At 45.1% G+C, this 25,990-nt stretch overlaps 2 protein-coding genes across 5 annotated transcripts; one reads left to right on the plus strand and one right to left on the minus strand.

The window, feature by feature from the left end:
* Nucleotides 1-739: 739 nt before the first annotated feature.
* On the minus strand, nt 740-15,430 carry HIF1AN (hypoxia inducible factor 1 subunit alpha inhibitor). Its single transcript, XM_039249229.1, has 8 exons — nt 15,238-15,430; nt 14,706-14,956; nt 11,117-11,265; nt 8,854-8,999; nt 7,932-8,038; nt 7,449-7,512; nt 7,104-7,214; nt 740-6,283 (listed from the first exon to the last, which is right to left on the minus strand). The coding sequence occupies exons 1-8, from the start codon at nt 15,412-15,414 to the stop codon at nt 6,239-6,241; spliced, it is 1,050 nt and encodes a 349-aa protein (XP_039105160.1). The 5' UTR covers nt 15,415-15,430; the 3' UTR covers nt 740-6,238.
* Nucleotides 15,431-15,481: 51 nt separating this feature from the next.
* Nucleotides 15,482-25,737, plus strand: NDUFB8 (NADH:ubiquinone oxidoreductase subunit B8). 4 transcript variants are annotated; one of them, XM_039249233.1, is made up of 5 exons: nt 15,482-15,562; nt 20,734-20,860; nt 22,623-22,722; nt 23,158-23,313; nt 25,551-25,737. In XM_039249233.1, exons 1-5 carry the CDS (start codon nt 15,490-15,492, stop codon nt 25,641-25,643), a joined length of 549 nt encoding a protein of 182 aa, XP_039105164.1. In that variant the 5' UTR covers nt 15,482-15,489; the 3' UTR covers nt 25,644-25,737. The 4 variants fall into 4 exon arrangements, with proteins under 4 accessions (XP_039105164.1, XP_039105163.1, XP_039105162.1 ...); XM_039249232.1 differs by lacking the exon at nt 15,482-15,562 and adding an exon at nt 15,620-15,857; XM_039249231.1 differs by lacking the exon at nt 15,482-15,562 and adding an exon at nt 20,333-20,390.
* Nucleotides 25,738-25,990: the final 253 nt, after the last annotated feature.

Below are 25,990 nucleotides of genomic sequence, written 5' to 3' on the forward strand. Positions count from 1 at the left end.
GAGAGAAGCCAGAGAAGAAATGTATGCCCTTCACTGCTCCCTGACCTCTGGTTAACTTCTAGATACCAGCTTAGCCTATGTTACTTCCTACGGGAAGCCTGCTGTGAACACCTAGCTCCTCCTGTACATCTATAACACTGCCTGCCTGGTTGGTACCCCCACTGAACTGAGAGCACATGGGCACAAACTAGCACACGATCTGGAACAAAAATGCTCCAGGGCATTCCACAGATGGTAGCTATCAAGATTCTAGTCTGATATTTTTCTGGATTCACTTCTAAAAGCCCCTCTACCCCAAAGCTATCTTAACACACGTATAATTTAAGAACACTGAAGGGCATGGAATAAAATTGAACCAAGGGGTCCGACTTGACTGCCTTGGAGTCTCACAGTATGAAACTGGCAAGAGCTTCGCCAGGGGTGATGGACACTCTTTCAGATGCCCTCACCCTTCACACAGTGTAAGGAGAGCTCATACCTGATAACTTCTCACCCTGGCCCTGGGCTGGTGTGGAGAGTGGAAAAGTCCGGCTGTCTAGACAGAAGACAGCAGACACTTCCCTGTCTCCCTCCAGGACAGGCTTACATACTAAGACCCTTCTGTCCGCCCTCCACTCAACATGGGTGTCTCTAGGGCATGTTCCTTGTTCTTTCCTGTAGTTTTCTTGAGAGAAAAGAAATCACTAGAAATCTCACAAATCACTGAAATCAAGTTTCTGAATAAGTCACATAATAAATGTAACAACCACCACCACAGCCATTTATTAAGTGCTTGCCAGGTATGTGCTAAAGCTTTACAAATATCATTTCAGTTAATCCAACAACCCTGAGGTAGATATTTTCCACACTCCCCCTCATCCCCCCCCCCCATTTCATAATAATTGAGGAAACTGAGGCTCAGAGAGGTAAAGTCAATCAACATGGTCAAACCTGGCTGGTAAGTAGCAAAGCTAGAAATCTGAACCAGAACCAAAGACATCTGACTCCAGAATCCATGCTTTAAAACACTATGTTAGGTTGCTTCTCATTGGAAGTTAAAGACATACGCTCCTTCCCCAAATAGTACCTGAAACCCAGACTTTGGGTAGGGAAGAAGGCAAGGCCTAGTTTTTTCACTTCTTTAATCAGCTTTTGTGCCTAAACACTTGGAGGAGTGAAGAGACAGTCTGGGTAAGCTGACCAACAGTCCCTCACCTGCTTCTCCAGCTTCCACGGCTTGTCTCATCTAAGACCTTTGCTCCAGACACAAAACTACTCAACATGCTGTTTCCCTCCCAGCAAGCGCTGAAATGCAGAGACCAGCCAAACTTGGTTACTCAGAGCACCACCAAAGACAAGACACACCAGGAGACATCCACAAGGTGACCACAATCCCAGAACTGGACCATAAGGCACATAGATGCATTTAGATGTTAAAACTTTGTTTCTTCCACCCTGGCTTGCCAGGCCAGGCCCCACTCCTGGGGATTATCTCACCCAATCCCTCCTCATGGCTCTCCATCATCCAAGACTCTGGACATCCTCCCCTCGCCCACCTTTGGAGGCTCCATGACCACAGGTCCCTGGGCCTCAAGGCTGCTAGTGTCTAAGGCCTCATGCCCTAGAAACACACCAAAAGTGCTCAGCTGGTCTCCACTGAAGACCCCAAGACCTATGAGGGTTAAACAGATGGCTGAAGACTAGCAGAAGGGCCATCAGAGTAGAAAAGCTAAACAGGCCACACAAAACAAACAAAGGAATGCTAAGTGGACAGAGCAGACACAGAACAAATAGACTAACCACAAGTCAGAAAAGAAGATGACTCAAAGATGCTCAGGGCTGATCCCAGGCCGAGGGATCCTAGAGAAACTATATCTGAACACTTGCAGCCATGGACAGGGCTTTTGAAGAGAAGGCAACCGTTCAGGAAAAAGACGCTTCATGGACAGACTGGACAGAGGGAGACTGAGAAGGACAAACTGGAGGAGCCCTGAAAAGGGAAGCTGGGACATCTCTTCAACGCAGGTAGCTTGAGAGGACACCAGAGAAGTCAGCAGGGACTGGAGGACAAGCACCGAAGGCAGAGAAGGACAAGAACAGGGCTGAAAGGCCAGGGCTCCCGGAACCCCATGAGCCACTTCCAAGTGCACCCTGGCATCCATCCTGTTTAGGTAAAACTAGTCACTGAGGGCCATTCCCTGCAGTCCTACTAAACTCTGCACCTATCTGGAAGGGTAGAAGCCACAGACGTAGGGAACTTACCAAGGAAGAGACACAGTCCTGTCTGTGAAGTTCACATTCTGACAGGAGACAAAGAACCACCCTTTTCCCCAATCTTTGAGGGAGCTTCTAATCTAAGGAACCCACCACAGACAAGTCACAAAACTGAGGAATAAATACCAACTAGTGCAAATTAATATAGTCCCTGAATTCTGAAGACAGAGGAAGAATGAACAGACGTACCACAGAGACCTGGACCTGGGAAGATCCAGGTCGGGACTCTCCACATCTTACAACTCAGCCCACTGAATGTGATCTCCTTACTTGTTCAGTAAGGGCCTCAGTGCCCGCCATGCAACTACTAAAGCAACTAGTCTGGCTGACCTGACTGGGAAAAATCAACACTGCAGGGGAGCCTGAGTGAAGAGTCTCTCCCTGGGGAGCCCAGAGGCAGAGATTTGTTCTCTACTGATCTTCATCCTCTCTCAACAATCTCTCCTCTTGTCCTCACAGGGTACATGATTCATGGCTTCATAACCTCTGGTTGTTTCATGTGGTTTCCTCTCCAACTAAGTAGAAGCTCTTACAGGACACATATCAGGTTTTCTTCACACCCTGTAGCGTTAGAATGTAACAAACACTTGTCATGAGTGGGGCATCTGAAGTACTGAATTAAAATTTTTTTCTACAAACAGCAAATACGTCACAACTATTCTACTGTTATCCCTTGCCCTACCACTTGCATTTGACACCCAGCTCTGTTTGAAGGCTCACGCCTGTACATGCCCATTCCTGTATCCCCCTCAGGCTGGGGTTTGGGCCCACCTAGCCTCTGTCAAGAAGGATCAGCTCAGTCAGCTTGTGGGAACAATGAAAGGGTATGTGACTCTGGTGGGGGCAGAGGGAGGGCCTCCCCACACTAGGCTGGCCCACTGATAAGGATCCTTCCCCTCTCTGTCTCCTAACAGATTCAGATTAATGATCGCTCATTCCTAATTGTCAAATTTCTTTTCCTTCATCCTGTGTCTAATCACCAGTGACAGAAACCATTACGCAAATGAGAGCAGACGACTTCCCCCAACTGTTCGCGTTGGTAAAAACCTTGTAATTTAGAGCTCTGATTTGTAGGGGAAGCTGGTCTCCCCCAGGCATCCTGGGCATCTGCTCAACTGATGCCCAGAACAGGCCTCCCCCCCCCAAACTCCAAACCCCCAACAAATATTTGACTTCACAAAAGAGTAGTTTCCCATGTACCTGCTGGTGTAAAAATGGGAGCCTGAAATATGGCTGACCTCCATTCAGGCCCAAAGCCCCACCTTCCCTTGGTGTGTCTGTCTCCACACTGCTGGCTAGCATACGAGTAAGCAACAGAGCAGGTAAGTTTCCTCAGCCGCAAGGAGAATTTGAGCTCGAATGCCCTAATCTAGGAAAGTGAAGGAAGAAGCCTAGATCTCTTTCTTGGGGGAAAGGGAGGCAGCAGAACATGAATCAATGTTTTCAGTTATCATCGAAACTGGATCTTCAATCCCATAGGTGCAGAAGCGTGCTGGGAGAAGTCACGGGGCCTATTCAAGGACACACAAATAATGCACTATGATCTAGAACTCCGTTTCCCCACAGCTCCTGCCAGCACTCAACTCAGAATAGGGTTCCTGGTAGTTTTCCCAAGAGGTCTTTGGCTGGAGCCCAGAAGAGCTTTGACCCTGAGCTGTATCTCATGCACCCTCTTGGGCACTGCCCAGCAGGGTGAGACTGGAGGATGGCCTGTAGTGCAAGGGAGGAGGCAATGTAAGAAAACCAACAGTTTGGTGGAAAGGGAGCCACTGGGGGTTTACAGCCAAAGAGCACTGGGTTCAAATCCTTATTGCCATTAATCACTGAATCTTTGAACCCATTTCTTTAGCTGTGAAATGAGAATACCCACCTTTCAGGATAGTGAGAAACAAGATAAGAGCACTAAGCAGATAATTAGGTGTCTAATAATCAGGGTCACTATTATATTATCCAAGGATCAGGACCAATTCTGTAAAGGACCCTCTCCCTTGGTAGCCTTAGGTCAGACCTGGGTCAGCACAGCACCCAGCAAGGGCCAGCTGAGTGGCACATGCCTTTCTGCCGCACTTGACCCTCATCTTTGAGGGCTGAGCAGCAGACCTGTTAAGGAGGATGAAAATAATCTATCTTTCAAAGTTTGACTGTGGTCAAGTTCATCCTCTGTCTGCCTTATTTTCTTTGCTGTGCTCCTCTTTCCCAAAGGAGATAGAGGGATGGAGATCACTGCAATCACATTTTCCAGCATTGGCTATATTTGAAAGAACTATACTTGAGAAGGTACCGTGTTTGCACACCCACGCGGCATCAGAGAACCCCAGAATGGGGTACTAAAAATAAACACCCCTCCCCAAAATACACACACAGATGCACACACATACACACACCCTCTCAGTCCATCAGTGCGTTGTAACTGTAAACTGAGCTTCGGGGCTTAGAGCCACAGCTCAGACACTGAAAGTAAACCTTTGGCAAAAAAAAAGAAAAAAAAAAAAAAGGAAAAAATAAAACCAGAGTTTTCCCAACTCCTCTTTCCTTCCAGAGAGAAGGGGCATGGAGATGGGAGTGCCCAATTCCAGAGGCCCCAGTTCCACTGTCATGTGACTGATGGCCCTTCAAGTCATGCAGTGCCCAGCTGTAAGTTGCAGCCGACACGGGTTCCCACAAGTAACAATGCACAGAAAAAAAATTCCACTTCTGTGCTCCATCAGTTGCCCTGACTTTCAAGGGTGTTTGTGGAACATTACAGTGGGGTCTGGCAGAGGCGCTGGCTTTAAGAGGCAAGGCTACATTTTTGTCCTTGCCTGAGCTGGATGGCCGGTGGCTAGTTAGCTGCCTAAGCTTGACCCCATTTCATCTACTCAGCCAGGAAGCTCTGCAGAAGAGGCCATGGCCTGGGAAGGGAGGGTCCCAGGGCCTGGAGGCTCTAGCCAGTCAGCCTCAGGCAGTTAGCAGTGAGACCCGATGAGTGTCCAATGGCTAAAACAGAGTTTAAAAGCTTTAGGCCAGGTCAGGTGGTACTTCCCTGGGGCTCACACTGTCTGTCCCACTGGACAAGGTTAAGCAGTGGAGAAACTTGGTAAGCAGAGAGGCAGGCCAGTGTGGACACACACACGCATGCGCACACACACCACACACATCCACAGAGGCTTATACCCTTAGAACCTAGAGAAGCCACTACTAGGAGGACTCCCTTGGTACTCGGCACAGGGAGCCAAGAGCTGGTGCTTAGAGAGAGAAGCTGTATGTGTCTGCAATTTGGAACTTATGCATAATCCTTGGCTCTTATATCCCAAGGCTCTTCTCGATGTATGGCTTGAGCTTCAAGGTCCAAGTTGGAACCTTGTCTGATTCTCTCACAGGAAGGCTACCTAGGCTCGTAGAGGCAAGCCTCCCTCTCACTTTCCCCATTAAGAGTCCCGGTAGCCATTCCCACCCAACCTAGAGCCTGACTCTGTGAAAACTGGAAGGAGGCAGATTGACCTCACGGTCAGGAGAGCTCTGGCCCTGCAGCCCAGGTGTAGTCAGCGTCCAAGACCATCTCCTCTCTCTCAGGCTGAGGCACTGAGGTTGCAGGAGACAGGGCTGAGAGCCAGCAGTGGCATCCTGACCCAGGAGAAAGCAAGAAACAGATACATACATGCGTGTGCATGCACACACACGCACACACATCCTGAGGGTGACAGACTGACACACACAGACGTGATGACAACCAGAAGCTGGGACTCCACACACTGAATGCAGGACCTTAGGGGGGCAGGGAGGGAAGATGCTGGGGCACAGAGGCGAGGGCAAGAAGTCCCTCCAAATGGGAGAGGAGTGCCAACCACCCTGCCTTGCCCCAAACACCTGCCTCCAGGGCCATGGCAAGAGTCCAGTCCATTAAGTGCAGCGTGCAATACTAGCGCCTGGAGTCTCCTGTCCTCATCAATGAAGCGGTGTGGACGGGCTAGCAGTCACCTGGCAGGAGGCCTCGACTCCTGGCAGGCTAGTTGTATCGACCCTTGATCATTGTGTTCAACAAGGGCCCCACCTGTGAAGAGACATGAGGAGCCAGTCAGAACTGCCTGTCCCCTGGGCCCCAGAGCCAGACATGCTGTGTCTGGAGGCATCTGATGTCCAGCCAAGGGCAGGGACAAGGCTTTCATTCAATCTTAAAAACCTTCTAACCTACTCTCTTCCGGGATATACTCCAGGATGTGGCCCCCTCATCTGGGTCCATCTTGTAATACTTTCCCTCTCACAATACCTTATAAGCAGCACCAAACTGACAGACAGAAGGTCAGAGGAGCCACCCAAGAGTGCCTGCATGTTTCTTAAATGTGATTTAAGAAGGTTAAATGCCTCTGTATCCTGAAACGGTCACCTGCAATTGGGGCTGGTGCCACCTCCCAATCCCACAGGTCCTCTGGATGCTGAGGCTATCCACAAGAAGAAGGCAAGAGCATTACAAATACCTCCCTTGGGTACCCAATGGGCCACTAGCACACCTGTGTGGGAAGCGGGTCTCAACATTACCTAGAGCAGCCTTGGCACAGCTGGGAGTGTGTGAGGAGATGCTTTAATGCTCGCCTTCCGTTCCAGAAGAATCCCCCCAGGGGTCCCCAGCTGGCACACAAGCCCCATGGGGAACGTTACCACTAGCATGGAACAGATTATAATTGATCCACCAGTCAAGCCCAGCTCTCACCAGAAAACAAAGATTTTTCTGAACACACCCATAACCTCTATGGAGAGAAAGGACACCAGATAGTGAAACAGAGGCACTATGGAGAATGTGACACCAATCCTGACTTTTCTTGGTCACTCTGCCCACGGGGCCACAGGAGTGCCACCTTGGGGCAGCCACATACCTCTTGTGGGTTCCCCAAGGCCTCTCCAAGCATCTTCTCAATGTTTCTCATTATGGCCACTTTCTGATGGGCTTTGAGAGGATATTCAATTCTCTTAGGGGTGGGGGCCCCCTGCAAAGGAAGCAGCAGCTCAGGAAATGCCTTTAGCAGCAGGCTTCAGTGTAACCCACCATGCTAGCACCTTCTTCCCTTTTAAGAAGCCCAGTTTAATTCCATCCCTCTTCATCTCCCAAAAGACCTGGGAGTCACTTTCAGAGATAGCCAACCTCCCCACCCTGCCCCCCAATCATTTATTACACCTACCTCATCCCAATCCCATCTAGGGGGGAAAAAACCCATATTCACCTTATACCAGAAGTTCACAGTGATGGTAATCCCCCCATTTAGTAATGACTCTATGTGATGCCACCTGCAAGAAAATAAACACGTTCCCATTTGCCACCAATATTCTTTAAAGAGAGAAATGGAAAAGAGGTAAAGTCCAGCTAATGCAAATATCAAGGACATTATCTTTACACTAATTCTGTGAAACACACCCGGGACCAGAGGCAGTGGTGTTCAGTCTCCAAATACAAAAGAGCCAAGAACAGTTTCTCCAGCCTCAAGCCTCTGGTATCTCTTTTGACCTGAGGAATTGTCATCTTGTCCTAGAGACAGGGAGGACTGTTCATTTCCTCCACGTTCAATACACTCACATCTGGATATGCCAACCTTCCTGCAGACCACAGAAAACCAATCCTGCCACAACTCAGAAGGGACAAGATACAGTTTTCCAGGGAATGGGAAAGAAAGCTCCCAATAAGCCCCCAGTCCTAGCCCCCTCCTCACCAGTACATTGGGATGTAAAGAACATCACCAGGGCCAACCACTGTTTCATAACCAACCACGTTCTGGAAATTGGGGAACCTCTCGTAGTCAGGATTGTCAAAGTCCACCTGAGAGGTTCAAGAGAAAGAAAAAAAAAATCAGTCAATCACCAAATCTTTATTATTAACTATGATGTACTAGTTTGGTAGTCAAAAAAAGATAGCTTTGAAAAAAAAGATATGTTTACAATTCATACCTGGTGAAGATACCACACAAAACTTTAAACATATTTTCTCTCTCTCTCTCTCTCAGAAAACAATATTAAGACAGGCCATGCTCAAACATTAAGTGATAAAGAATCCTGGGCCTCAGTGCTCCTGAGATTAGAAGCCAATCATCACAGCTTGCAGGTCAGAAAACCTACTCAAGGCCTGCAGATATGAGGAATAAGGATGCACCATTCACCCATATCTTCTGAAACTTTCTCCCACACATGTATTCTAGTCAGCAAAAACTCCTATGTGAAGTGGCTAGGTAGTTTTTTCCTCAAGAAAGAAGAGGACCTCTCTGGTTGTCCATAAAGTCAACCATATACTTCTTTTAGATCCAGGAAAGACAGTAAGTGACATATCTCAATTCTACTCACCCTTCTTCTATCAAAAAGAACTAGCATCCACAACAGAAACAATTGTTAAATCCAATGGAGACATACACATTCAAACAGTGTAACCGGAGTCCACCAGCATCAGTGATGGGGTGTGCCCTCCAGAATTAGCACAACAGAACTGTTTATCCTTATAAATATTTGGGGACAACCACAGGAGCCTGGACGATGTGAGCTGTGCTGTAAAATCATCCGAGTTTATCCACAGGGAAGGGGAAAGACATGCCAACCTTGGATTCCAAAGGCGTTCTAGACCCTCCTCACACCGCACAAGCTTACCTGGCTCTGTCTGTCACATGGGTGATGAACAGGATATGGGTACAGGCATTCAAACTGATCCGGAGGGAATAAAATGCATCGCTTGTAGCCTTTTATCTGGGCAAAGAAGTTCTGCTGCTCATCATAGTGAGCAGGTGTCACGTTTCCTGTAGGAGGAAAGACAGATCTCATTCAGGGCAGTGGCTCTACTGCATAGGCCCAGTGCTAGAGAAAAACCCAGTCTGCTCCCTCAGCTAAGGGTTCCCAATCAAAATTTCAAGGAGAATCAGGGAGACTGCAATTACAACTCCCAGCAAATTAGGTGTTGCGCTTTCAGCAGATAATAAGTTGTTTAGAAACCATCACTAGCTCAGAGTCCACCATCAATTAGAGCAAAGCAAACACTCATAAATGATGCTTCTGTCCTTACTAGACGCAGCAGCACATCAAGATGATACTCACAAGTCTGGCAAAGTAACATACTCTACATACCTGTACCTTTCTTGACTATGGTAAGAATTCAGGAGTAGCAAAACAAGAATTAAAACAACGGAAATGACTGGTATTGACGACACAACATAATCCTCTTTGATGGAATTAACCAGTCGTTTCAAGATGTATGAACACATACTTGCCTGGGGTAGCTCTTCTGGATCTCAAAGATTCTCAGCCTTTGCTCCCATTTCAACACATCTGTGGGATGCAACACTACTTAGAGCAACACTGGGGCTGTTAATTCTCATGAGGGAATGGGAAGAGTATATTGGATTCCCGAAGAATGTTGTATAATTTGAATAAGGTTAATAATTTAAAATGCAATTTGGGGCACTGGGTGGCTCAGTTGGTTGAGTGTCCGACTTCGGCTCAGGTCAGGATCTCACATTTCGTGGGTTCGAACCCCATGTCAGGCTCTGTGCTGACAGCTCAGAGCCTGGAGCCTGTTTTGGATTCTGGGTCTCCCTCTCTCTCTGTCCCTTTCCAACTTGTGCACTCTCTCAAAAAATAAAAATAAAAAATAAAAAAAATAAAATGTCAACTTGACTTACTCTGTCCCAGTGTATATATGCTCCATCTACTCTTTATAACTGGAACCTCATCTATTGTTTATTCTTTGCACAATCCTTGGGAGCTGAGGGGCTCTCCGCAGGGCATGGAGTTTAGAAAACATTCCCCAGGTCTGCCTGGGTGGGCCAAGACAGCTGCCTTCTGAAATGCTGAGAGTATATGTGCATCCTCAAAGATGTGCTCTCTCATCTCTACCTGAGGGATCTGCTTCTGTGCACTCTACCAAATGCAAGAAGGCAGCAGCAAAACTCCTAGTTCAGTAAACTACAACTGGCTCCTGACAGGTCAATCAAGAATTGCTTTCAAAGGGGCAGGTTATGGATACAATCCATAAGCTGCATTGCTAGAAATCTTTATTAATACCGGCAACAAAGAATCCAAAACTGAAGAAAGGACAATCAAAAGAGGAGAAGAAACTTCAGAGCCCAGTGGTGAATGACAATGAATAATTACTCTACTTCCTTGTTCAATACAAATTATTCACCATTAACTAAACACCTACTATGGGCCTGGCCTTGAGCTAATGCCAGAAACAAAAATAAGAATGAGATAATGACCCCAGCCAGTAAGCAGCTCTTCTTCTTCTGACTAGAGTTCAAAGGCTTCTCCTTTTATTCAAATGAAAAAGAAAAAAAGAACATATTCACATATTTGCTGGTGTATGCATAAAATCCTCCAACTGGATACACAAGCAACTAATAACATGTAGTGTCTCCAGGGAGTGATACTGGTAGGCTGGGAAACAGGAGTGGAATGGAAATTTATCATTACACCCCTGTTCACACCTTTTGAATTTAATTCCATAAATTTATTACCATTCAAAAGATAAGACTCAATTTATAGTGAAAAAAATAGTTTGCCTCTTCCGCTGGGATAAAAATCTTCTGAATACAGACAGATCCAATAGAGAATAGCAATATTTCAGGAAGACCCCTAATATCTGAATGTACACACTCATGCAGCAACTGAGGAAGGGAAAAGAACTAATTTTCTTTTTCAAGTGCACGAAACGAGTTTAATCGCTTAACGTACATTATCTCATTGAATCTTTATAGTTATTTATAAGATATTATCATGTTCCTTTTACAAATGAGAAGGCTGAAACTTAAGAAAGTTAAGTGACTTGTTCGAAGTCATAAAGCAAATGAGTGGTGAAGACAGGCCTTGAAATCAGGTTTGGATGACTCCAAGCTATGCTGTTTTCTAAAAGATTTCTTACCTTCCATGCCAATGAGCAGCAGGTTGGATGTCAGCTGTCCCCAGCCACGCTTTCCCTGTTGCTTATTAATCCAGTTCCAGTTAAAACCCAAGAAGTCCATGACAATCTTCCTGCCCACGGTATCATTGAGTGTTTGCTGCAGATACAACCTATGTTCCCCGAGAAGAAGATCCCATTAGTGCACGTACACAGTCCCTTGGCATGGCCTCTCCACACCAGTAAACCCAAATGCACATCTGCACCTCCCACAGAGCAGCTGTAGTCATGCAAATCTTAACCAAGACAGAGTCTCCCAGAAATCAGAACAGAATCTTTGCCTATCCTTCTTGGAGCTCTGTTCAATACCAAACTTATATTTTAAAGAAGTGATTCTGGGGTGCCTGGGCGGCTCAGTTGGTTAAACGTCTGACTTTGGCTCAGGTCTGTGGGTTCAAGCCCCGCGTTGGGCTCTGTGATGATAGCTCAGAGCCTGGAGCCTGCTTCAGATTCTGTGTCTCCCTCTCTCTCTGCCCCTCCCCCACTTGCTCTCTGTTTCTCAAAATAAAGACATAGAAATTTTGTTTAATAAAAAATATAAAAAAAGAACTGATTTTTTTTTTTTTAAAGTAAGCTCTGTGCCCAATGTGAGGCTTGAACTCACAGGAGTTGCACACTGCCAACTGAGCCAGCTAGGAGCCCCTAAAGAAGTGACTCCTAACCCTTTATGGGTCACAGAATAAACCCAAGAATCCAAGGAATGTTTCCATAAAAATGCTCATACACACAGAATTGCATAGATTCCTCACAGTCTACTCATAAAGTCTAGAATGATTAATCAGCCTTGCTCCACAGACTCTCAAGGCTTGAGACATCCTCTTTGGCCCTCAATGGCCATTATGGTAAATCGTATTACTGTTCACCAAGAGCTAGTTCCCTCCCTGTGAAAGAGTTAATTCTTCTGTACTCATCTTGAAACAAGCTTGCTTATTTAACTTACTCTGACCAACTAAATGTTCACAAAATAACTTGTGTTGCTTCCAAACTGTAATCTGAAGAACAAGTACACACTACCACCACATCTCTTTCCCTGTGCAACAGCTACAAGGTTTCAGATAGTAGCTGCTGGGGCAATCTGGGTCCCAAAATGAAAACGATGTAAGAGCAGAACCTCCACATGACCTGTGATGGACATGCAGCATGACTATTGTTGTCATAAACCTAAATAAACCTTTGTTGTTTCAAGTCACTGACTCTGGGTTGAGCCCTAGTTTATCTTAACTGACTCAGTCACCTCTCTGTAGTAGCCTTCTACAGCTAAAGGCCTCATCAGGCTTTCTGCAGACCCAGGGCTCCTAATACATCGAGGAAGATCAGAAGTTACTTAAGGGATATGAAAACCCAGACACATTCAATCAAGCCCCACAAAAGATTAACAAAGGGGCAAACATGAAGACAAAACACAAAAGCAGCCCTGCCCTAGTCCTGAGACCACTACTTCAAAAGGCACATGGGACACCTGGGTGGCTCAGCGGATTAAGTGTCCAACTCTTGGTTTTGGCTCAGGACATGAGCTGCATGTCGGGCTCTGTGCTGAAAGTGCTCTACCCCTTTCACTGCCCTTCCCCCATGCTCTCTGTCTCTCTCAAAATAAATAAACTTAAAAAAAAAAAAAAAAAAAGGCCCAAAGGTTTCTCAGTACCTAGAACCAGGATGTTTAAGACAATATTAACTAGAAATCTTGACAAGCTGTAAACACTAGCTACCTTTTGGGGGACAAGGAACCCTTAAGTCTCAAATGTAACCTTTGGACTCTCCCCAAAGAAATACACATTCATACAAAAATTTTGCCAAGTACTTTGAAAGAGGCAGAACACTCACCAAATGTGAATCCAAAGAATTCCTATTATACCTGAATAGTAAATGGTCAAAAGAGCTTAAAGAGGAATCTCAGAATTCCTAGAACCATAACAACCTGAACAATTACACAATGGGTTTGGTTGGTGATAAAATCAGCTGCTACAGCAGAATTTGCACATAGGAAGAAATTTTCCTTGAATTATCGATAAAGTACAGACTACACTTATAACTCATACTTAGTTAGGCAAATGGCTCCTCCTAAGGGAAGTAAGAAACTTAAAAGTGATTGAGGAACCAGGATTCATGTGTCTAATCTCAAACTCCTTCCAGTACAAACATTCATTCAATGGAATTACACTTCAGCACCATTTAAGTCGACCTCTCTCCCTCTATGTCGGGGATATGTGTGGACGTATGCACACACACGTACATGCTGTGTTAAAGGTGAAGAAACTAATGCACAAGGTGATTCAGCTATGGCAATCTTTGTTAAGACATAAAGAACAGATCAATCGTAGTTGAGATCCTGGAAATGCTTTCTGGCTAAAGTTCTATCACTATGATAACTGCAAAGTATCAGGAAGGCAAAAAAAAAAAAAAAATTTCAAATCCATCACTCAGCCATATGCTGCTAACAGAGAGTCAGGAAAGAACTGAGGCAGAAGACTAAACAGAAACCCAGAGCTGGACACCAAGTGTGAGATGAAGATGGTCATTCACCATGACATACTTAATGACAGCAATTCCTAGAAACAATGTTATAGCATGGAACTGAATGCTGTCTGGGACCTACCTGAGAGGCTGTCCTCATATATAATAGAAAGAGAAAGAGTCACTTCTCTGTCTTGTGTCTGCTATCTCCAGTACAATATGAAAATCTGTATCAACCCCCACCCCCATTGAATCTAATCTAGAGGATCCTTATACCCTTCACCTCAGAATCATGATAATCTATAAAACTTTTCAGCTTTAACTGTACCCAGCCAGCCCAATATTTTAGGACACAGAATACAAACTGGCAATCTTAGGGCTAAATCCAACTGAATTGTTTTTGTTTGCCCCAACCTTCCCCTCCCCCATTAAAAAAAATTTGAATTAGGGGCACCTGGGTGGCTCAGTTGGTCAAGCATCTGACTCTTGGTTTCAGCTTAGGTCGTGATCTCATGGGTCGGGAGTCTGAGTCCTGCATTGGGCTCTGCACTAACAGCACGGAACCTGCTTGGGATTCTCTCTCTCACTCTCTCTGCCCCTCTCCCGCATGTGCAGGCATGCACTCTTTCTCTCTCCAAAAATACATAAACTTAATAAAAAAATTTTAATATAAAAAAACAAAAATTTGAATTAGTTTCCCACACTTAACAGTCAAAAAAAAAAAAGTTTAAGTAAAAATCCTGATTTCTGGCTTCTCTTGAAAAATGAAAGTATCTGGCAACCCTGAGATGGCACTCCCAAATGGAAACAAGAGTCAAGTAAAGACTTCTCACTAATGAACAGGGCATATGCATTCAACTTCACTGTAATTTTCACCTAAACAATTTCACTCACTTTGTTCAGCTATCTGACCCTTCCAGGCAACTGTGACTCCCACTTTGTAAAGACGACAAAGAACTTCAAAGTCCCAGTTCAAGTCTAATCAATTCTCTCATCTCGCAAGCTAGAGAACTTGTCCAATTCCTCTATATGCTCAAGCAACTACAAGAAAGGAAAGTGGATGCCCTAGAGTCCATGGGAAACTATGATCTGAGAACTTTACCTCTCTTCCCCTCCTTGCTGCTGTATATCCTGCAGTTTCTCAACAAACTCATGAAACTTCATTTCTTCCCTGTTGGACTTGGGCTTAAAGTTCTGGAAATTAGCCATCTTCTTCTCATCATAATACAAAAACTTGTGGGTGCTGGCACTGTACACAGAGAAGTCTCCGTTGCCAATGTTCTCCTGAAGATATTCTAGGTCCCATTTCAGAGCAGGATACACAAGATTTGTGTCTGTCAGCACCACAGGCTCCTAAGTGAAAAACCAAGTGAAAAAAACAAATGAAGTCAGCCCAAGGAGCTGGTAGATTCTTGTCTCATGACTCCAAAAACTTCCCAACTTAAGAATAATTTCTACCGTGAACAAGCACGAACCCTTTAAAGGCCCATGTCTCCTTGCCTCCCTCTCCATCTTCCCTTAGGCCCTAGGCGATAGCCCTGCCAGACCCCCACTTCTATCACCACTCACCTTTGACCTCTCCTCCCAACCTCGTCCCTTCCCCCTCCCCTTTCGGACGGGGCCCCGCCCCCTACCTCATTCTCGATAAGCTCCTCCGCCCGGGGGTCGCTCTGACTCAGACGCGGGATGGGCCGGGTCGGGAAGCTATAATTGCGCAGTTGGGACTCATCCCAGGCCGGGCCGAGGGCTTCGGCTTCTTCCCGAGGTTCCCCAGAGCCTGAGGCGGCAGCCTCAGCCGCTGTCGCCGCCATCTCCTTCTCTACAGACAGCCCCACCGGAACCGGAAGTTCCGCCTATTCCGGATAACTATAGCGGAAACCATAGAGATGAACTTCAAGAGAGAGCGGTCCAGAGTCACAAAGGACGCGGAACCAGGGCCTGGGGGAGCTCCTCCTAATGGTAACCTACAGCTCTACACCCTAAGCTCTGACCCTGAAGACTTGGGGCCCAGAGGTTAGACCTACTGAATAGGGGTGACCACCTGGTTACCCAATCCGTAAGATATTTCTGCGTCAATGTGCCCAGGCCTACACAAGAAGCAGAGAAAGAGGCCAGTTTAGTGGGGCTTTAAACTTTACAGTCATGGACAGGGAGAGATGCCAACATCTGACCTACCTAAGGAAGTCAGAAGGAAAAGTCAGATTGATAGATGTTGAGCAAAAGTTGCTCTGAAGGCCTCAACAAAAGATACATGGCAAGTTGAATTGTTTAAAATCAAAGATGGTTTTCTTTTGTTTAACATCATTTTATTCTGGTTATGTTACCATCTCTCCTACTTAAAGATTTTTTTAAAATTTTCTTTATTTATTTATTCATTTTAAAATTAATAACCCTTAAAGGGGTTGTGCTTGTTTACAGTAGAAATTATTCTGAAGTGGGGAAGTTTATTTATTTTGAGAGAGACAGAGAGAGAGCCCAAGCAGGGGAGGGGCAGAAAGGGAAGGGGATAGAGGATCTGAAGCAGGCTATGTGCCCACAGCAGAGAGCCTGAGGCAGGGCTCCAGCTCATGAACCATGAAATCATGACCTGAGCTGAAACCAAGAATTGGACACTTAACCAACTGAGCTACCCAGGAGCCCGTTTATTTATCTTTGAGAGAGAGAAAGAAAGAACAGAGGAGAGGGAGGGAGAGAATCCCAAGAAGTTCTGTGCTTACAATGTGGAGCCTGACATAGGGCTTGATCTCATGATAGTGAGATCATAACCTAAGCTAAAATCGAGTTGAATGCTTAACCAGCTGAGCCACCCAGGTGCCCCATTTAATGATGTTTCTGCCATGGAACCAAGGTTATTATTAATGGCCAACCATGAGCATCTCACATTTTCAAATTTGTATTGATTATAAAAAGTCTTATCACTTACTTCTATTGCTTAGTTAGATCATTTTTATGGCTGGCTCTGGGAGGTCAGATTCTAAGATGGATCCAAATATTTCTGCCCCATCATATACATGCCCTATAGGTCTCCCCTCTTGAATAAGAGCAGATATTATGAATATGGCAGGGTATCACTCCTTCAATGAGGTTATGTTATATAGCAGAAATGTAATTAAGGTTCCTAATCAGTTCACTGTGAGTTCATCAAGAGGGAGATTGACCCTGGGTGGGCCTGACTCAATAACTCTGACTCTTCCAATCTGGGTCTAGAGTCAGGGACAGAAACCAGAAAGATTTTGAAGCCAAAGAAGTTCTCTCCTGTTGGCTTTAAATGAACAAACTGCTTGTGGCAGAGGGTGGCATGTAGGTAGGTTCTAGCTCCTGATTGACAGCCAGCAAGAAAGCAGGGACCTTAGTTCTGCAAGTGTAAGGAACTGAATTCTGCCAATAACCACTGAGCTTGGAAAAAACCACAGAGCTTCAGATGAGGACAGCAGCCCCCACAAATACCTTAATTTCAGGTTGGTGAGACTCTGAACTGAGACACCAGCTGAACTGTGCCTGGACTTCTGACTCATAGAAAATGTGAGATAATTAATTGGTGTTGTTTGGGGCTGCTAAATTTATGGTAATTTGTTATGCAGCAAAAAAACCCCACCACCTAATACACTAGCTTAACTATGTAATTATGCTGTACAGTAACTATGCTACACCAAACTGATAATGGGGTTACCTCTATTGAGGGTTTAGGGTTGTGGGTGCCAACCAAAACTCTAGTTTTATCTGCAATATTTGTATTTTTACAAGAGTATATTAATATGTAAGCTTGGGAATTAAAAATAAATTAGATTAATAAGATTCAAATTACTAAAATCAAGAATGAAAGAAGGGTAATTACTACTGCACAAAAATTAAAAGGAGTACAAGGGAACACTATATACAATTGTATGCCAAAGAATTAGATAACCTGGGTGAAATGGACAAATTCATAGAAAGGTACATACTATCATAACTGATTTAAGAAGAAATAGAAAATCTGAATAGACTTACAACAAGTAAAGAGATTAAAACAGTAATTTAAAAAAAGTCCCACAAAGAAAAGCCCAGGACTAAATGGATTCACTGATTAATCCTAGCAAACATTTTAAAAAGTATTAACACCACTTTTTCACAAACTCTTCCAAAAATAGGACACTCCCCAACTCCGAGGAAAATATTATCCTGATACCAAAATGAGACAAAGATGTCACAAAAAGAAAGAATTACAGACTAGTATCCCTTATGAATGTAGATGTAAAAATCCCCAACAAAATACTAGGAAGCCAAATCCAGCATTATATTAAAAAGAATTAAATACCATGACCAAGTAAGATTTATTCCAGGAATGCAAGGTTAGTTCAACATCTGAAAAGTAACCATATTAATAGAAGGGAAAAAAAATCACATGATCATCTCAATAGACAGAGAAAGCTTTTGACAAATTCCAACACCTTTCAGGATTAAAAAATGGGTCTGAAATTGGGGCGCCTGGGTGGCTTAGTCGGTTAAGCGTCCGACTTTCGCTTAGGTCACGATCTCGCGGTTCGTGGGTTCGAGCCCCGCGTCGGGCTCTGTGCTGACTGCCAGCTCGGAGCCTGGAGCCTGTTTCAGTCTGTGACTCCCTCTCTCTCTGACCCTCCCCTGCTCACGCTGTCTCTCTCTCTNGAGCCTGGAGCCTGTTTCAGTCTGTGACTCCCTCTCTCTCTGACCCTCCCCTGCTCACGCTGTCTCTCTCTCTCTCTCCAAAAAAAAAAAAAAAAAAAAAAAAAAAAAAGGGCCTGAAATGACACCATCAAGAAAGTAAATAGACAATCCATAGAATGGGAGAAAATATTTACAAATCATACAGCTGATAAGTGACTTGTCCCTAGAGTTCATAGAGATTTCTTACAACTCAGCAATAATAAGTCAACCCAATTAAGAAACGGATGAAAGACTTGAATAGACATTTCTCCAAAGATATACAATGGCCAATAAGCACATCAAAAGATGTTCAACATCTTTAGTCATCAGGGGGATGCAAATCAAAACCACAATGAAATAACATTCATGGCCACTAGAATGACTATAATAGAAAGGAAAGTAACAAGTGTTGGTGAGAATGTGGAACACATATGCTCCTAGTGGGAATGTAAAGTGGTACAGCTTCTTTGAAAAATAGTTTTGCAGTTCTGCAGAAAGCTAAACATAGAGTTATCCTATGATCTGGCATTTCTCCCCACCCCCTTAAATCCAGCCATTCTACTGCTAGGTATATACCAAAGAGAATTGAAAACATACAACCACACAAAAACTTGTACAGGAATGTTCACAGCAGCATTATTCATAATAATCCCAAAGTGAAAATAACCCCAACGTTTATCAACTGACCACTGTGTAAACAAAAACTGTATCTATATAACAAAATATTATTTGGTCACAAAAAGGAATGAAGAACTGACACATGCTACAACATGACAAACTTTGGTTATTCTAAGTGAAGTAAGTCAGACACAAAAGGTTACATATTGCATGATACCATTTATATGAAATGTCCAGAATAGACAAATCCAAAGACAATAGATTAGTGTTGCCAGGGGGTGGGGGTAGGGGGAATACACTATTAGGAACAGAGTTTCTCTTGGGGTTAATGAAAACGATTTACAATTAGTGGTGATAATTGCTCGACTTTGTAAATATACCAAAAATCACTTTATTGTACACTTTAAAGGGATGACTTTTATGGTATGTGAATTATATCATGATAAAAATAATTAAATAAATCAGAACAGCTCTGTTTCTGGACCCAAATCAGATCAGGGCTTGCTACTGAATGAATGCAGATATTGTACAATTATTTCGAACATCAACTAGTGATACTCATTTACAAGTGGGCAAGTTGCTAGGAATTAGTCCTCCCTCAAAGTTATACGCCAAATCGTACATATAATTTTTATTGCCGTAATATATATTTGAGAATGTCTATAATAATGGATTCTGCTCCAAAACAGTGATCACCCCAAAAGTTGCTGGAGATATGTGCACATTTATATTGTGTAAATGATAAAAATCCCATCTGTGTAAAAGTGAGGACATATACATATGCAAACATGATAATATCTCCCCATTCTTCTGTTAAGCTAGTGTTTGTGACTGTGGTCCGGCTGGAAATCTATTTATACAAGTCCTAGCCAATCTGAGGTTTTAGCCAGTCTGGGAAGAGCTGTTTCTGGTGCTAGGATTGGTTTTACATTTGTTGGATTGAGGTGACTGGGACATTCAAGTGTAAACACGAAGTAAAACTAAGGAGCGAATTTGGGGCCGATTTGTGTGTTGCACCTTGCCTGTACGTGCAAGATCGCCCAATTTGCAAAACAGAGCAAGAAAACGGAAGACGAAGAGCTGAATCTGAAGAATGATCGCGTTTTGGGATGAAAGGAGGACGCGCCAGTAAAGGAGAGGAAAAGGGCAAGCAGAGAAGAAATTAAGGCAGGCTCTTTTGACTTGAAGGGAGGGGTAGGTTAGCTGTCCACCTGAGATGCTCAGGTTGAGTCTCCATTATCCCTGTAAGCGTCTAAGCCAGCTGACGGAGAAAGGGACACAAGAATACGAAATATCAAAGCAGTGACTTAATTCATTTTCTCTGCTTCTCGCTTTCTCTCGGTCTCTATCCATCCGGTCATCTACCCTGTGGCTTCCCAGCACAGTTTAAGCCCCGCCCTTGTTGAGCCCTTAGGACTTTCCTTCACTGCAGTCTTCCCTCGTCGCGTTTGACCCGGCTCAGCCGCCGTGACAAAGCCTTTGCGCATGTGCAGGGTGAAACTGGAGGAAGGTGAAGATGGCGGCGGCCAGGGCGCGGGTCCTGGGAGTCCGATGGCTGCAAAGGGCAGCCCGGACCGCGGTGCCGTTGGGTGCACGGACAGGTCCGCTAGAACGGGCGAAGCCTCAATGTGGGAAGGGGATGCCTGAGGCTTAGTGTGTCGAGAGGTGGGTGGGTATCGCGGATACTGCAGTGGCCGTGTCCGGCGAGGGGGCGGAGGTATATCCAGAGAAAGGGGGCAAGAATCTCACCTGGTCCTTTGAAGTCCGGGCAGCCGCAACCACCGCAGCTTGAAGCCTCCAGGGCGCCAGGAGGGATAAGGTCTTTTCTGACTTCCCCCCTTTCTGCTCCCCAGCTTCGCACATTACCAAGGACATGCTCCCAGGGCCCTATCCCAGGACCCCAGAAGAACGGGCCGCCGCCGCCAAGAAGTATAACATGAGAGTAGAAGACTACCAACCGTACCCGGATGATGGCATGGGGTGAGATGCAGAGTCTGCTGGCAGCCGGGTAGTGATGGGAGATGGCCAGCTGGGTTGGGTGGCTCGACTCTGACCATTTTCCCTGAACCTTCTCGTGATCCCTCAGAGTCAATAATGTGGGTGCTTTTCTCGGTGGCGGGAGGTAGGAGGTGATGGGTGAGCAGCTGCAGCCTAAAGGACTTCAATTTTCTCCTTGGCTCAGGCTGTTTCCTCAAATGAGGAAGCCGGGATTTTAATAGCTCCCTCGAGGACCCCTGAATAGCAGGAACTTTCCTTGGCTTCACCCAGAGCGCAAGGTTTCATTTAGATTGAGCATCTGCTGGGCTCAGGTGCTGTCCTGCAGGCACGTGATCAGGCTGGAGCTGGACTCCTGTCTTGAGAGCCTTATTTGTAGATGGGAGTACTCTATATTGTGTGTTTATCTTTCTTTAAAAAAAGATATATTTTGGGGCACCTGGGTGGCTTAGTCGGTTAAGCGTCCGACTTTCGCTTAGGTCATGATCTCGCGGTTCGTGGGTTCGAGCCCCGCGTCGGGCTCTGTGCTGACTGCCAGCTCAGAGCCTGGAGCCTGTTTCAGTCTGTGACTCCCTCTCTCTCTGACCCTCCCCTGCTCCGCTGTCTCTCTCTCTCTCTCTCCTATAAATAAATAAAANCTCTCTCTCCTAGAAATAAATAAAACATTTAAAAAAAAAAATTAAAAAAAAAAATTAAAAAAAAAAAAAGATATATTTGCTGTTAGGGCTGTGGAAATTGTAGTAACTGTCAAGCGGATTAAACAGCCAGCTCCCTACACCAATCTATCCCCCCCTTTACATAACATCTCCATGGTTAATTATCGGGAGTGATTACCATGACCCTCATTTTCTCTCTTAGCATCACTCTTTCAATAGTGGTTTTCGCAGCTCCTATTCTCCTTGTTTTCCAATCATTTTCTGTGACACATGACTAGTTGTCATCATTTCCTATGTCTCTTATTTTGTTGTTGACAAGAGTAGCCTTGGTAGCAGTCTGTATAAGCTGAAACTGGATTTGTTGGGGAAAAACCCAGCTTAACAGGAAGTCCCATGAGGTGTTTGAGACATGGAGATGGATGCTAACTTGGGTGGTTGGGGAGCACAGTTGCTATGAAGAGGATGCTTCTCTAATCTGTATCCCTTTTGTTTGTATTCCAATTAGCTGGATGACCTTGGGTTCAAACTAAACTACAGTTTTATTTTCTGTCTAATGAGGGAATCAGAGTGATGGATTGCTAAATTCCCTTCCAGTTCTGACATAACATTGTATGACTTTTTGTTGTTGAAAGAGGGGGACAAGCATATATGTTATAAATGTTGCAGAGTTTGACAAGGGGCGCCTGGGTGGCTCAGTTGTTGAGTCTGACTTGGTTTCTGCTCAGGTCATAATCTCATGGTTTGTGGGTTCAAGCCCGCACCAGGGTGGGGGCAAAGGAGGATTCTACCTGGGATTCTCTCTCCCTGTCTCTCTGCCTCTCCTTCACTTGTGCACTCTCAGATAAATAAACTTTAAAAAAATAAAATAAAAACCAGAGTTTGACATGAACTTTTATTTACGCTTTGGACTTCTGTGGTTAGTTCTGTGCTTAGTGACTATAAATTGAGATCTTGATTTGAAAGTGGTTTCCTCTGTCCTTAGTTGAGGCAATTATTTCTGTCACTTGGGTTCTCATCTCTAACATGAGGGGACTGAGTTTTCTGAGTGAGGCTGCTCAGAGCCCCTTCCAGAAGTTTTTCTGTCTCTCCAGGTATGGAGACTACCCGAAACTCCCTGACCGCTCACAGCAGGAGAGGGATCCATGGTATGACTGGGACCATCAAGACTTGAGGTTGAACTGGGGTGAGCCGGTAAGAAATCCATATCCCATTTGACCTTTCTTTCTTCTCCCTAAATCTTCCTGAGGATTCTTTCTTTAGTTTAAATGGCACGTTGCTGTCTAAGTAACATCAAGGCTTTCTGTCCAAGGAAGCAAGGTCCGGTGATCTGAGACCTGAGGCTCCGTGTGTGGTACGTGGAATGTGATGTCTGGAAATAATCAGAACTCTGTACTTTGAAAATTGTGAACTTCCATAATTGAGCTATCTTTAGTCAGCAGAACCTTGATCTAAGCCTATACATCTAGTCCTATATGCTAGAGTAGCTCACACTTGACTCTCAGAATATTGTCCTGGGTAAGAGAATGCCTTTATTGGACCTTGTATCAGGCTCTAATCACCCTTTTGCAGACTGCCTGCCTTTTGCAGGAAGAGCAGTATGTGGTATTTATCTGCTTTCTGCCTCAGGTACACTGGGACCTTGACATGTATATCAGAAACCGTGTGGACACATCCCCTACACCTGTTTCCTGGAATCTCATGTGTAAGCACCTCTTCGGCTTCGTGGCCTTCATGGTGTTCATGTTTTGGGTTGGGGAGACTTACCCCACCTACCAGCCTGTGGTGAGTATCTGAGAAGTGCTCCCATAGGCACATTTACTTAGCCCTGTTTCCTGAGGGAATGAAGTCTCTAGAGTTGGGATCCAGCCAATACCACACCTGCCTTCCTGGGAAGGCCTGTAGAGGGGCTTACTCACTGGCCTGGCACGAGTATGAGAGCACTGCTCCATGCCCATGTCTTGGGTCAGTCTAAGTGAGAAGAATCCATTTAGGACTAGGTGAGGAATGAGAACGTGGAAGTTTTCTATAGTTTTGTATAAATGTTTATTTATTTTGAGAGAGAAATTTATTTATATTGGGGGAGGGGTAGAGAGAGAGGAGAGAGAGAATCCGAAGCAGGCTCTGTGCTTTCAGTACAGAGCCCGACACAAGGCTCGATCTCACAAACCATGAGATCATGACCTGAGCCAAAACCAAGAGTCAGACATTCAATTGACTGAGCCACCCAGGCACCCCTCATCTAGTCTTCGAGTTTCCATTTGGGGGCTATACTCACAATTATATTTTAGCAAGTGATTTTTCAAGGTAGAGTCAAGGAATCTAGAGCTGAAACCTTATCCTCTGCTGGAGGCGTGAAGGGCAATTCCCATAGAGTACTGGAAGCAGTTGAATAGATACTACACATAGACCATTTTATTTTGGGGAATGTAAAGGGCACAGAAACTATGCTCTCTAGCTTTATGGGAGTTTAATCTGGATGAGCAAATAATGAGCAGCATTTGAACAGAGATATAGGAATTTGGCAGTTTTAGTGTATATATGTAAATAGTGAATGTATGTGTTACATGGTGTGAGGTGCTGTTAAAAAGAAGGATCGTGTTAGATACTAAAAATATGTATAGACTTTGGATGGTGGGGAGAAGTTGGAGAGAACATTTGGAGCAAGACAAAATAGAATGAAGGAAGGAAAAGGAAAGTGAGTTAGCTGGAATGGAATAGGCAGATAAAATATTCCTGGATAACCAACTGTATTGGTTACCTAGAAAGCTGCTAAAAATTCAGATTCCTGGAGAGCCTAGTTCAGTAGCTCCACAGTGGAGTTCTAAAATCAATATTTAACAAGTTCCCAGGTAATTCTGATGAAATGGGAAATGAGGTGTGAAAATTGCCATGTTAAAAAAAATACTGTGAGGTGAGGTGATCAGTTAGGTTGGGATGCTTTTATTGCATGGCTAGGGATTTGGGCTTAGTCACATAGTAAGACACTAATGCAACAAATATTTGTGAAGACCCTTCTATGTTCCATGTACAGATTGTGCTAGGGGTTGGGGACCCAGTGATGACTTGGACTTCCTCTAGACAGCACCGAACTGTGTTGAGTTTTTGAGCATAAAAGTGACATAATCTAATGAAGGCTAGGATTTTAGGATGATTGATCTGGGAGTACTCTACAGGGTAGATTGTATGGGAAGGAACTGAAAACAGAAAGACTGTCATGTTTGCAGTTGGCTGCTCGGTGCTACCTCTGCAGAGATCATCAGTGTCCTGATGGTAGCTGGTGTGTCTGTGTGCACTGACACGAGCCTTCCTACCAAGCCCCAGGGGCTCCAGGCTGGAGAGTGCACGTAGGGCTGGTGTGAGCACTAACTTCTCTTCAGGAGAGCAAGAAACACAGTGTGGCTCTTCCATTTTTCAGTTCTGTAAGCACATCACCCTTTTCTCCTCCCCTTGAGCCATGTTCCCTGACAGCTGTTTGTTGGTAAAGCCAGCAGCCCCTAAAGCATGTCCCAGCCGTGTCTCCTCTGTGCTTTCCCCCACCGCTGCTCCTGCACGCCTCATTTGCTAGGCCACTTTAGTGGTGGAACCATTAGAGGCTGAGTGACTTAAAGGAGATTGAGTCTGTCTCGACCCCAGGAGAGAGTGGGATGGATGGATGCATCGTCTCATTTAGAAAGCACTCTCCCTCCCTCCCTCCTTCTCTCTCTCCCCCCTCTCCCCTTCTCCCCCTTTCCCTCTCCCTCCCTCTCTCTCTCTCTCTCTCTCTCTCTCTCTCTCACACACACACACACACACACACACACACACAGAGTGTAGACACCACCTCTTTTACAATCTAGGCTTTCTCTCTGCCTTGGGCTGAGTAGTGAAGAGGAGCAGTGTTCCTGCTGTTCTAGCCCAGCTGGGTCCGTCCAGAGGCTACCTTGTACCCACTTACCATGTGTGATTGTTAACTCAGAGTGGGGTGTAGCCAGGTATTGGCTGGATGCACGCTATCTTGCTGACCTGTGTTTTTTCCTTAGGGGCCGAAGCAGTATCCTTATAACAATCTGTACCTGGAAAGAGGCGGCGATCCCACCAAAGAGCCTGAGCCTGTGGTTCATTATGAGATCTGAGACGGCGTCATCAGCTTTGTGTCCCCTAACTGACTGCCTCATTTCTAGAGATTTAACCGTAATGAAATCCCTAATAAAACTTAGTGCTGTGGTATCTGTGCCTCATTTCCCCAGGAACAGCCACTGCCGTGAGGACCTCATCCTTTTCCTTTTTTTTTCTGCCTGCTATCTGCTCCCACCCCCTACCCACTCTGAGATTAGAAAGATGGGAGGGTGGGGGGAGTTAAGCACAAGAAAATGGTACTTTGTTAATTTTGCTGGGGCTGTGAAGGTATTCGAGGGTTTCAGTTGTGCAGCAGGTGGTAAGGGTAGTTCCTTTTCCCATTTACAGGGTTGAAGAAACAGGA

The sequence above is a fragment of the Hyaena hyaena genome, unplaced genomic scaffold, assembly GCF_003009895.1.
Source record: "Hyaena hyaena isolate Hyena2069 unplaced genomic scaffold, ASM300989v1 scaffold_331, whole genome shotgun sequence".
In the NCBI taxonomy this organism is placed as follows: Eukaryota; Metazoa; Chordata; class Mammalia; order Carnivora; family Hyaenidae; genus Hyaena; species Hyaena hyaena.